Consider the following 13,665-nt stretch of genomic DNA (forward strand, 5'->3'; position numbering starts at 1 on the left):
CTGAATACTTTGGTGATATGTTTGAAAGACGATTCATAAAAAATTGTCGGAAGTATATTATTTTTAAAAAAATCTAAAAATAATATTCTTCTTTCTGAAATTATTTGACGAATTAAGACAACTTACGAGGCAACAATAAATTTTATTGCTTTCATTTTTTTTTTATATATAATAGCATCAAAATATATATTGATAAACGTGATCTATTATCATTACTTTTGCAGATGTTATCCTATCGTCTTAAATACGTGTATTGTGCATTTCACAGAATAAGTTTGAAGAATTCGATAGATTATATTTATTTTTAAAAACTAACTTTCCGAACTTTTTAAACAATTATGATGTTTTAAAATGTCCTTATTATCAACAAGAATTTCTTAATTTTTTTTTTTCATTTATTGAAGATCACGTTACCACATTTCCAGAAAAAGAATTCGGCACGTGTAAATTCAAATATAAGATGACTGTATATTCCTTTGAACATTACATATGCAAAGGGGTAAAGAAAATGACATCGTTCAGAAAAATAGAGAGCCATTTTGATTTGAATTAAGTGTTATTTTTACAAACATGACACCACTTTGACGAAATAAAATCCATATATGATATGATATTATCATAATGGAATAACCAGAAAAAAAGGATGAAATTTGAAATCTGGTGAAAATAATGTCTAGATTTGTAAAACAAAAATCTTTTGCGGTGACAGGTGCTTTTGAGTGTTTTCATATCTCCCGTCTGTCATCTGACCGGGCCTGGATCAGTGACTGGGATAAGCTTATCTTGACCAATATAGCTGGGGATAAACTATATCAACTCGGAGATATAATGAGTAATCGTGCAGGAATCCATACAATAAATAATGATGGAGATTTAATTTTTATACACATGAAAAATAACATTTGCAAACTGTGTACAGTGAACAATATAATGCGTATTCATGTATTTCTAAAATACACGGCACCATGGAGACCACTGTGTGTTTACAGCTCCCCCTTCACTGGAGACCTACTGGTTGGAATGCGTAGTACCGATACACGTGAGGGAAAGGTAAATCGGTATAACTCCAAAAGAAGACAAATTCATGTCATACCTAACGATAACAAATTTCAGAAAATGTATATTAGTCCTAGCTATATTACTGAGAACCGCAATGGAGATGTTATCGTGTCTGACATAGGCTGTAATGCAGTAGTGGTGACAGACCGTCATGGTAACCACCGCTTCTCCTACACAGGTCCTCCATCAGAGTCAGGATTATTATTACCACTAGGAATCTGTACAGACGCACTGTCACATATCTTGGTGTGTGATTATAACAGTGAAACAATACAGATGATAGACGAGAACGGCCAATTCCTTTCAATAATTCTGACACATAAAGAAGGAATATATGGACCAGGGGGGCTGAGTTATGATGACAAAACTAATCTTTTATGGGTTGGATCGTTTGGTAACAACACAGTAAATATATTCAAATGCATGGATAGGGACTCAATGGCAGGTGAGTATTAAATGAATCACTTTCCCCTTTACCTTCTATTTAGGATCAGATTATGTACTGAGGCGGTTAAATTTTAAGCATAGAAATATAACTTTTATTGAGAAAAAATGTATGCGTACCTTTTCTGTATAATATTGTTCTCACTGTGGGTACCAACCAGAATGACTGGGGCTTTATCACTGTTGTATTGATGGATTCGAACTGATTTCATCCAGAATTTAAGATAATCTGGAAAATATTAGAAGAACAATTTATTAACATTCAAGCTTCACTATGTTTTAATCTACATGTATTTTGCTAAATATGTACTAATATTCACTCTGATATTGGTATTCAGCGGAAGGGAACTAAAACTATGTAATACTATGATATCTATATCAAAGTATGACAACTCTCTTCGCTTAAAGACTGGACTCTTTAAAGAAATGGACTGGACGATATTTCTATGATAAACTCTTTACCAGAAACCTGGACAGAAATACATTTAACATCAATAAATGTGCATCTATCATTCAATACAGTTTGACAATATGACAAAGGATATTGAAAACCCTAATGACATAATGTTTTATTGACTAAGGCATTTTATTTCATTGTGTTCTTCTTGACACTGTTTTTTGTTTGTTGAGACATAAAAGAACTTAATTTGCTATACCTCTGTTAAAATGTTTCCTACAATGTATATAAAGTTAAGAAGGTAAAAAAGCTATTTTTGATCATCTGAAAATTTCCACGCATAGAAAGTTATTCCCCGGAATATAGATTTTTCTACAGATTCATCGGAAAATTTTCATGCAATTTTGCCGCCAATTTTGATTTCCGGCGATGAATCTTTAGACTCATGATGTCATAATGACTTCAGTAGCATAGTGAGGTCATCAGGATTTCAGCTCATTCTTGCAGCTTTATTTAACTCCCAAAATGTTTTACTCCAAATAATAATATACATCATTATAATAAAACTTATACATCGGTTGTGACTTGGATATACCTATTACATCAAACCTTTGACAGGAACCATTCAATTTCCCGTAGCGGGTTTGATAAAAGAGTTATCCCACTCACAATAAGAGGATATGAGTATAATATATTTATAAGTAGCATGTAATATTCATTTCAATTTCCCCCACAAGATGTCCCACAAATGATTTCCATCCGTGTCGTTCCGCAAAGAACCAAAAACATGTTTAAACAATACAGATACGGTATACAGAGATTGTTTTCTGTAGATTTTTTATGTGCAACTTGAATTAACAGGGTAACATATTTACAAGTTACATGTGCTCTAGTTTTACATCACATTGTACTCCTCTTTATTTTTACTGAATTTTTGTAATAAAAAAGCATTCCACAAGTTTGAAATAGATCATTAAATAATATTAATTTTATTATTTCTAAATGATGCAAAATATCAGGTTGAATGTCTTATTTCACTGAAATTTCCTTTCAAGGGTATTTGGCAAAATGTTTGATAAATTAGATATAAATACTTTCAAAATGATATCGATTTTTACAAAATGTAAAATAAGAATTTTAATATTCCACAAAATATACTGTAAAAAAGCCCCCCCCCCCAAAAAAAAAAAAAAAACAAAAACAAAAACAAAAAAAACCACACACATATGTACTAAAAAATACTAGTAGATATTTTGCTTTTTTAATCTGAAAAAAGAAGACGTTATAAAAGATTAAAATTAAAAATAAAATAGAAAATCTTTACAGAGGGTAACTATACATATACAGTGATCTAATCATTAAACTTCAGAACTTCAGGAAGTTCTGGTAAGTCACATTAGACGTTCGTTGTTTTATGCAAGTGAAATGTGAGATACATGGCTAACTGTAGCACTACATGTATTAAGAATGATCTAATTGATATTTTAAAGTACCTTTGTAATTAACGTGAAGTGTGAAAAAGACTTTAAATTCCAACTGTGTCTAGAAGATAATTGACTGTGCAAGCCAATCAATGAGACGTAATGAGATTAAATTATTGCAGTTGAGCAGTTTAGCATTATTAACTAAAAACGGTACATAATTTTAAGGTTTGGAGGTTTATTTAATCAACAAAATATATATCTTTATAGCACTGGCAACGATGACCTTACTGTGGCGCTAATATTTTAACTGTGGTGGAACTATGGCGCTGGTTTTTTAACTGTGGCGCAAAGGAATTTAACTGGCGGGGCCGCAATGTTAAAATGCCCATGAAGAACCCTGGAATTATATTTCAAAAGAAATTTGTATCCTTAAACAAAATATAAAAAATCCAAAAATTTCTAATGCCTTAATCAAATTTCCCTGTCGATGGCCGTAGACCGGTGGTAATCTGTGGTGTGAGCGAAGCCCCAATGTCGAATTACATCGACTAGTAGTCCAAAAGTATCAGTCATATTATCCAGCTATGGGGTATACGATGGGCAACCATTGCGTTTTTTGCGAGACATTGCTAATCATAAAACGATGTTCCAGGGTAATTGGTCGATAAATAATACATCGCTCATACATTGGTGAACATCGTTCATACGTCGGTGACTTTGGGTTAAAGTTTGGTCGAACAACAACCGATGATCGACCAATGCTTGTTGCCCTCCACTTAACATCTCGATGACCTCAGATTTAACGGACTCTTGACGATGCTCGGCCATACATCGGCCAATCCTTGAAAGATGTGTTTATGTTGGGTTTGCGATGAGAAGCGATGTGGGCAACGGTGGAGACATCGCTGATTTTTAACTACAATCTTTTTTATCTCATCGTATACCCCGGTCCGTCGCTGGATAATGTGACTAATACTTAATGCAATTGTTTGTAAAACACATTTGATTGGCAAAGGTATCAGTCACATTTTCTAGCGATGGGGTATACGATGAGAAACCGATGCGTTTCTTGATTAAAATGGCGTGGTTGTCGGCAGGACTCCTACATTAATCGGACAGTAACTGGGGTCATTTGGCGAATTGGCGGCGATCATTGGAAGAAAATGAGTACGTACGAATGATGTTCAGCAATGTGTGATCGATGCAATATACATCGGTCGATTCTAATTAAGTATGTCACATTATCCAACAATAGGGTATACGATGAGAAACCGATGCGTTTTTTGATAAAAATGGCGTGGTTGCCGGCCGGGCACCACTAGTGATCGGACGGTGACTGAGTCATTTTTTGTGAATTGGTGGGGTCATCGGTAGGAAATAATTCGTAGTTAAAATTCAGCAATGTCTCCAACGATGCCTCACATCGCTCCTCATCGGCAACCCATTATTAACACATCTTTCAAGGATCCGCCAATGTATGAACGAGCATCGTCCAAATCCATTGAATCTGAGGTCATCGGGGAATTTAGTGGTGTTCAACAGATAACGACCGATCATCAGTCGATGTTCGACCAAACATTGGTCCAAGTTGGTTGTCCATCGTGTACCCCATCGCTGTTTAATGTGACTGATACTTTAAGGACTACTTGGCCGATGTGGACCGATGTTGAGGCATCGTAACACCACGAAATACTACCGATTACCACCGGTCTACGGCTACCGGCCGGGAAATGTGACCTAGTCATTACTCTGGAACATCTTTTTTATGATTAGGAAATTATTGCTGGGTCTTTTTAAGTCCAGCAAGCAACCAAAAATAAAAAAAACACATGTGTTGCCCATCGTAGACCAATAATTTATGGATTATTTTAGAATGGGAATAATTTATGTCTTATTTGGTATTTGCGACCGTTCGTGCCGATTTAAGGTCGCGAAAATCCGTTTTAAGGACTACGCTTACGCTTGCAACCGTTTAATGAGCCTGAATTGTCGCAAATACCAAATTAGAAGAAAGTTATTCCCTAATTTGAGGACATATTTGACCTTGCTATTGTGTATTGCCTCAATGTATCTCAAACAATTTAATCATTTCTACTTTTAATAGAAAAAAAACGACTACCTACATTACGTAAATATCTATAAATAGTTTTTAACGTTAAAAAAGATATTTTGCCTTTATATTTTTACTTGTCCAGGTATTGATGTGGATGATAATTTGAAGTGTAATTTTGAAGACAGTTATCTCAACCTTCAGTCTAATACCAGACATCAACAGATTCACAGAAGAGAAGAAATCAAAGATTTTTCCAATCTCAAATCATACGTTCATAAGCAGACACACATTCTAACAAAATTAAATACAACGCAAAATGGAAAAGAAGAAAGCATAAACAGTATGTATACTAATCTGTGCGCTCTCTTACCTCATCTTTCTCTATCTTCTTAAAGAAAAACTTTTAATCTATGATTGCTTAATGATGCAAACTTACTTATAATCCAACTTATTGCAAATACAGTATATGCCTATCATCCCAGCATATGTTGCAGTGTCGTTTCCATCTGTTATTTCATCTTTCCACTTGTACGTCATTTTTAGTCGTCTGAACGTTTTTGTAGTGTTCAAAATTATAACATGTTTTGACTTTCTCTCATTTTATTTATTTTTACACTTGCTCTTGTTCTTATACTTATAATCGTTTATTGATGCTTTTTACATTTAAAAAATTCAAATAAATTTCAAATAATTCTTCTCGAAAGTTCGTCTTATGGTGTACGTGTTCACCATATGAACAGCGGAAAAAAGGCTAATGATAAAGGCATTATTTAGTTCCGTTTTTTCTTATGTAAGTAATGGATATATGCCAAATACTGATCTACGAGGGCTGTTCAATAAATAATGTCCTTAACTATATGACATACATTACAGATATCGTATGACATTAAACTTGACTTTCCTTCATTTTTGAATCTTTTGTGAATTTATAAGAGTTTATGTGACCACTTTTCATCACATAGTTTCATCATGAGAAGCTGGGAAACAAGGGCTTTTCGAGACACTGCATTATAAATGAGTGGTAAAGAATCAGTAAACTAGGGTGAAAATAAAAGCTTCATTAAAGCTGCCGTAAAACTTGTTAAAAATCCCAAAGAAATATTAACTGAAATGTGTGACATTTACAGCAACCAGTGCCTGTTTTATAGGCAGAGGAGCAGGTAGATTTCAAAGATAAAAAAAATTATAATGGGCATAAAAAATGGGTACCCTCCTTGCCAACAAAAATTATAACAACTTATGTACTGTTCGCCAAATTTCAACAAATAATACTTAATGATGTATGATTGGCTTTAAAACACATAGCAAATTTGATAGACATCACATCGGGGTAATTTTCACTGTTTTTAAAAAACTTTTGGCGGTAAAAAAGCTTGATACTCAAAGGTCACCCTACATTTTGAAAAATTAGTGAAAATGACAGCGTGTACGAAATTATTAACAATTATTTTAAAATATCAGTAATTGTAGTTATCCACGTTTGTTTTAGTTTCTAACAGATATTGGAACATGAATCTATTGCTTGAAACCCTAAAAACAAAATTTACCATAAGATGTACTTGATAAAAACGGCGAATTTCTGAAAAGTACATAGGTATGCAAGAGCACAAAGACAGTATTACAAGTAATTTTCTTAAACATTAGTGGTAATGTTATTCAAAATCGTAATCGGAGAGACAGTTTAATTTTTGGAGGAGTCTTTATTTTATGGGAAAATAAAGATTATGTTTGCTGTCAGAATCATATTCATCGAAATCAGAGCCAGAATATGAAGACTCGTTGACAATTCACGCATTTGAATCTTTTTCTGCGGACGTTTAAAACGTCGCAGGATAAAATAATGTTTACACGTGGTTACGGAACCGTACATCAATTCCGATGGATTTCATAATTTTTTTAATCTGTTTTATACAAAGGCCAGTAGTATATACGTAACAAATTACATTCACTGGAAAGGACAATTTTCTTCAAATGACAAATAGTTTATGCCTAAAACGATTAGATGACAGACATCTGTTCATAAACTTCGAAAATATAAACATTATCTACCTTCTCTTCAGAAGAGCGCAACAGGGGAGATAATTCTAACAAAATCTAAATAAATAGTAAAATACGTTTTTTCACAGGAAATTCATTTAAAGCTTTTATAAAATTAGAAATAATTATCATTGTTTATATTTGTAAATATTTTACACAAAATTCATTAAAATTACTGTTAAAAGTTAAACTGATAAAATCATGAATTTTTCTATCATTTGAATATGAGGTAATTTCATTCCGATATCACTTTCCTGTCTTGAGAGTCCAAAGGTGGATTTTACACATTGTTGGGATAATATCTAAGAGATTCTTAAATGCACAAAATTCTGAAAAAAGAACCGTCACTTTCTAAGAAATACATCCTTGAATATTGACAAAAAATGAACCGTTATCATTTCGTAGCACCATGCCAATATTTGTGCCCTCTGGACTGCCTTCTATATAGGAGTTTTACAAAAAAAAAAAATGATTCCAACTTAAATTTACGATTTTCCCTTGAATATTGACCAAAATGAATTATTGGCTGTTACTAAAAATAAAACAACACATGCAAAAATAAACAACATATTTCTGACTCTCAATGGGGCTCATTTAATATGTTTAAGTAAATAATTAAAACTAGTTTGTTCTTGAGACTGCCTACCAGAGCATTTTTCTATATATCTGCATGGTTTTCTGGTAGAAATCTCGTAAAACATTACGACAATAAAGAAAATCACAAAGTTATAAAGAAACCACGGTCGAAACACATGCAGCAATATCAAATATCATAGAATATCCTGTGTCTGAAGAACAACATAAACTATGCCTTTGCTACATGTACGAAGCTATTTTATCTATGTATAGCATGAACTGTAGTAGGAAATGGTGTCATAAAAAACAACAAATGTTTACTGTTTCTCAATTGACGTAGGTACCACATTTGAAAATGTGGCATATTTTGACTTTTTCGTTGTTATATAACCCATATAAACATTTATACTTAGCCTGGCGAACAAGACAGTATTCAAGTTAAAGCAGATTTACAAATTTGCAGTTTTAAGCATTTTTCAGATCTAGAAAGAACATAGATCATAGATAAATCAAAGTGCTGGTGGCCCCTCTGAAGTTTCACATGAATGTTTAATATGAAAATTTTACTTTCATCGATTTATAAAAAATCAGAGTGAAAATTAAGTTTGTCTAAAGATAATGTTGTAGATTTAAATGATGCATTTTTTAAAGGAATAGTATTTTTATCGTAAACAACAGAGGAACAGCTTGTCAAAACGAAATGCAACGTACAACTTACCTGTCCGGTAAATCTGGGGCAAAGCGTTTTTCTCGAAAAGTAATGATCGAGTGCACTAAGCAGAAATTGTGACTCAACTGTTTATGGAGACTCAAATATGTTAATCAATCGAATTTCTAAATTCAATTTGGACTTATCCAACTTTGCTTTTAACAAAGATGAAACGTGACACTGATTTAGACACTACTTATCATCGCGCCGTAGGGTGATATAAAACTTAACATAAAATCTCATAATTTGTTTCTTTATGCATATAACTATTTGAGAATTGCTCTCTATATTCATAAAGATGTTCTAAAGATTAGTGAAATTTCATAACGCAGTGATTATTATTTTTCAAACTAGACAATTTTTCCTCGATTTTACCGGACAACCCTTGTACATGGTAATAGTTCAATTTTGCATATCCGTTGTGATTGAAATAAAATCTAGATCTTTTATGTCTTATCTGTCAGGGGAAAACCTTGAAAAAAAAGAAGATGCTAAGGAGTTGCCAAGTGGTTCTAAAAACAGTCTATTAGCTCTGTGCGATACTTTGGAACCTCAGCCCGATGGCATACAGAAAACGGAGAGTGATCGAGAACCTCATGAAAAAGGTTTATATATTTTTCATATCAGGATAATCATGGATGAAATGTTTATGTCATCTTAGTCTCACAAAAAAACCATCTTTGATAGATATTAATCTATAAAATAATTAAAACATGATTTTACAAACATTATAATTATGATACTTTTCGTGCAAGGTGACATTTGCTAATAAAGTCTTATAAATTATTTAAAATATTTTCTAACAAGTTTTCCCCGCTCGAAGGAGAGGGGTTTACTGCTTTAATCTTATATGTATGTTTGTCTTTCTTTCTGTCCTTCCGTTTTTTTCTGTCCGTGTGTCGATCCATGTGTCTGGTCGTAACAAATTTTGGCCGCAGTTTTCTCAGCAACTACTCATGAGAGATGCCTGAGATTTGAATTCATTTTTGTTGAGATATGCCATATGGAAGGATTTATTTTTGTACGTATTCGGTGTTTAATTCCTGTTTATCCCTGCGCCTTTCCCTGCCAGACATAACAATTTTTGTCGCAGTTTTCTTAGTAACTACTTATCACAGGTCGATACTTCAAATGTTAGGACACTGTATCTAGAGTAAAAAGAAAACAGCGCTCGCCGGTATTTAAAGTCTTACTCAAAGATTATGGCTTTTGTCTAGATCCCTTCGACTTTTGATGTAACATAGTCAACACACTAGGAAGCATCTGATTGATAATTTGAAATTGAGGTCAGACGAGACGTTCCTCAAAGTTTGTTTTGTAAATCTTAGTAATTTATGAAAAATATTCAAAATTTTTATAACATTCTGATTTCTAAACCAGTTTCTCAACGTTTTTAAGAAATCCAAAAACTAAAACATTTGAAATTGGAAAATTATTTTCCTTCCCAAAAGGATTATATAAGAAAAACTGCCCCTGGTATCTTTCAGAAAAGCCTGGTAAGGTACCTCCAATCTTTGTGAGTAAACATATTTAAGTAGCAATACCTCAATAACAGTTTCTTAGAAAAATTTATCTACTATTAAGGAACGTCTCATCTGTCCTTGCATTTTATTAATTGGGTCAAGGAAATGTCTAATCCAATTTCTTTGAAATATGAGATAACGATTACAAATCAGGCTCAAATGTCCTTAGTACTAATACGTATTCGGGTCAGAAAAAAATACAGGCATAAATTTTTAATATTGAATGTTGAGACATATCAAAATAATATATTGTCTATGGAATTTTTGTTTCCACAGTCGTGAAAATTAGCTCACAGCGGGCGTGACCGTTTGCAAGTAAATGCTTACTTCTCCATGGCAGCTTTTATAACTGCTGATGTTTAAGAGATCTGCGTGTAAGCTCTGGTCTAATTACATATTGATTCAACGGACTCTTGAGTTTGAGTATTGTTTTTTTTCTTGATATTCCATTCTTATCAGGATTTTATAAAGGGATTGGTTAAATTTTTCATTGCAGAGAAAAACTGTGGTTCGTCTGATACGACTTTCAACACAAAACTTAAACAGCTCAAAGAAAACGGGGAGTTTGAAAGTAGAATTCAAAGACTTAAAAATCATCTTAATATTGAGACTTATCTACAATCAGAAAGAGGATATAACATAAAAAGCAATAATTTTATGGAAACAATTCATAGAGTGGATTACCTCGATTGTTCAGGTCTTTATTTTAGTAAAGCTGAAAAACAGAGTAAAAATTTTAAGCAATTATCTCAATCCGGGGTTGAGGATTTCTTAGGATGGATGGCAGACTGTGACAAAGTCTTCAGAAAGACACAATCTCTAAAATGTCGACTCATTTTATCTAATCTATTTCTTGCATATACAAAAGAAAAATTTTTAAAGTTTAAATCAATAGATTTTTCATTCATTCATCGATGTCTGAATTTCGCTATTGAACATCAAAATCACATATTGATTTTAGAGGTTGTGAAGTGGAAAATATTTGATTTTGATTTCCATTTACATAAACTGTTTAAAGATAAGAAAATACCTTTTGTTGTTTTGGACACGTTCTTGAGCACTGCAAAAAGTATGATTTTAAGAAAATGTCCAAGACTTCGGCAAAATGCATTTAGACTATCATTCTGTTGTGAATGCAGTCAGGAAGAAAGACTTGTAATTTTGATGTTATACAAAGGTAGCAAAGAAATGAAAGATGGAATTCCAGAAAAAGCAATAGGGGTTGACCTTGTGCTTATTAACTATACGCAACCATCTGATGAGGCATCTACTGTCCTTAGGTCCATTTCAGCTCCTCGTTTATCTCGCAACTTGCCTGTTATTACAGAAAACTACGCACGAAAGCTTTTCAAGAAACATTCTAATCTCACTCTCATATCAGCATCTCCATATAAATCATCAGGATATTTAAAAGGAAAACACATTATTGTTGAAAAACACTGCATAAGTCTATTGTGTTTACATAAAGGCTACATTCCTTTTGGAGAACGAGAGTTTCCTAAACAAATCAATGGTTTCGAAGTAGATGTACAGGAGGGCTACTGTACCTTGGGAAGTGGTAGATCTATAGACGTTGGTGGACACATTCGTCGTGCTAGAGGAATAAACACTCCTGGACATGGAAGTATCGGGGGCTTTGTTGATTTGTCAAATGGTTCTGTTGGGTTAATTACGTGTGCTCATGTTGTATTTTCAACAGATGAATTGTTTAAAGCGAATTCTGAAATTGAGGACTATGTTCTTTGCAGAAATACAGATTTGAATGTTGAGTTTTTTGATAGAAATGAACATAATTTTGAAGTGTGTGGTAATATCGTGAAAAAATGTTTTCCATCATCAGTTGATGACATTTCAGTAGACGCTGCTTTGATAGAACTTGACCAATCTGTGAACGAATTTGGATTTCCTGTGGTACTAGCTGATCAACTTTATCTTGCAGGTAAGCTTAAAAATTAACCTAACGAAAAACAAACCCAATTCTAGTCAATATTCGGCCGTGGTCTGCTAGGCTGGTTCTGGGCAACCAAGACAATGTTGTAAGCATGACACACATCCTAACAAGAAAAAAAACCTAACCTAACCAAGATTCTAACAGGGTCTGCTACGGCTAGCCCTGGGCATACAAGAGTGCGTCTCGTATGGATCAAACGCAAACATCGAAAGCAATTTAAAAAAAAAAATTAAAATGTAACCGGAAAGTGAAATTCGGACTCGATTTTACATAACTGAGCTGTTAGTTTGATTGGGTATATACATATTTAAATATGATTAAATTTTACAATGAAAGAACAGTCACTACCTATTTTTACATCTAAGGTTTGACGCGGCGTCGGAAAGGAATATCGAACCCGGGCCTCCCGATCACGAAATCCTGAAAAGGAAGGGGACAAACAAATGTTTGTTAAAGTTTTCCTACACGGTGAACTTTAGAATATGTTTTATTGATTTAAAGAAAACTATTTCTCTTTATATTCCAGGTTTTGAACCTAATAAGCCACCGGTATTCACAGGGGAGGTTGTTAGTTTTCCAGATCCTGAGACTGAAAGACATAGATCGTCAGATGTTTCACAGAGAAGTGGAATCCCAGGCAGATTAAACAGCGTCATAAAATATGGAAGTCAAACAAGATTCACAATTGGAAATTTTTACTTTGATCGAGTGCATATTCGCTTTCTGAATAATACTTTAGATTTGCCGGGACGAAACGGCTTTGCTACAATGTACAATCAAATAGAAATACAAAGCCTACCCCATGGGACATTTTTTGAAGCTGGTGATTCGGGGGCCTTTGTGTTTTGTATCAATGTAGACAAGACACTGAGCTGTCTTGGGATGGCGATAGGTTCCAGCACTAGGGGATCCTGTCTCGTGACACCAATGACTAGAATTTTAGATTCTTTTAGTCTTCCTCATAGTTTGAAGCCATGTTCTGCGTTTAACCCCACAAACACCTCACAAGGGTCACAGTCAGAACAGCAAAATAATGCCTCAGCTGGTGTTGATTTAGGTACAATTCTGTTGAATTTGCAAACTTCAATAACAAACATACAAACAGAACTTGGAAACTTTAGATCAGAAGTTCAATCAGAAGTTGGGAATCTTAGTGCACAAGTTCAAGAAATTAAAGATAGATTCCAAACAAAGTTACCTGGGAGCTCCGATAATACTAATAAAAAATGATTTTTAATGTTTATTTTTTGATATCGTTTTGTTCTCAACTGTGTAGAAAGTATATGAGCACTTTTTTTTATTTATTGACTATTGTGAATTGATATGATATATAGATGTTTTTTATTTTATGCAAACTTAGTATTTGAACTAACATTGAATCCTCCATAATCTGTGTCCCTGCGTGATTTTTTGATCAATGAAACGTTCGGATTGTTTGCGTCCGATTTTGAAAAGCTGCACTGTTAATTCCTTTTGGGTTATCAACGTACAA

The 13,665-nt window shown here is 33.5% G+C and overlaps 1 protein-coding gene across 1 annotated transcript; it reads left to right on the forward strand.

Annotated features, from left to right (window-relative positions):
* Nucleotides 1-1,116: 1,116 nt before the first annotated feature.
* On the forward strand, nucleotides 1,117-13,434 carry LOC134258282 (uncharacterized). Its single transcript, XM_062740810.1, has 5 exons — nucleotides 1,117-1,504; nucleotides 5,520-5,717; nucleotides 9,164-9,304; nucleotides 11,400-12,161; nucleotides 12,700-13,434. The coding sequence occupies exons 1-5, from the start codon at nucleotides 1,117-1,119 to the stop codon at nucleotides 13,401-13,403; spliced, it is 2,193 nt and encodes a 730-aa protein (XP_062596794.1). The 3' UTR covers nucleotides 13,404-13,434.
* Nucleotides 13,435-13,665: the final 231 nt, after the last annotated feature.

Source organism: Saccostrea cucullata, unplaced genomic scaffold (assembly GCF_032062105.1).
Source record: "Saccostrea cucullata isolate Sc308-1 unplaced genomic scaffold, CSIRO_AGI_Scuc_v1 ctg1140, whole genome shotgun sequence".
In the NCBI taxonomy this organism is placed as follows: domain Eukaryota; kingdom Metazoa; phylum Mollusca; class Bivalvia; order Ostreida; family Ostreidae; genus Saccostrea; species Saccostrea cuccullata.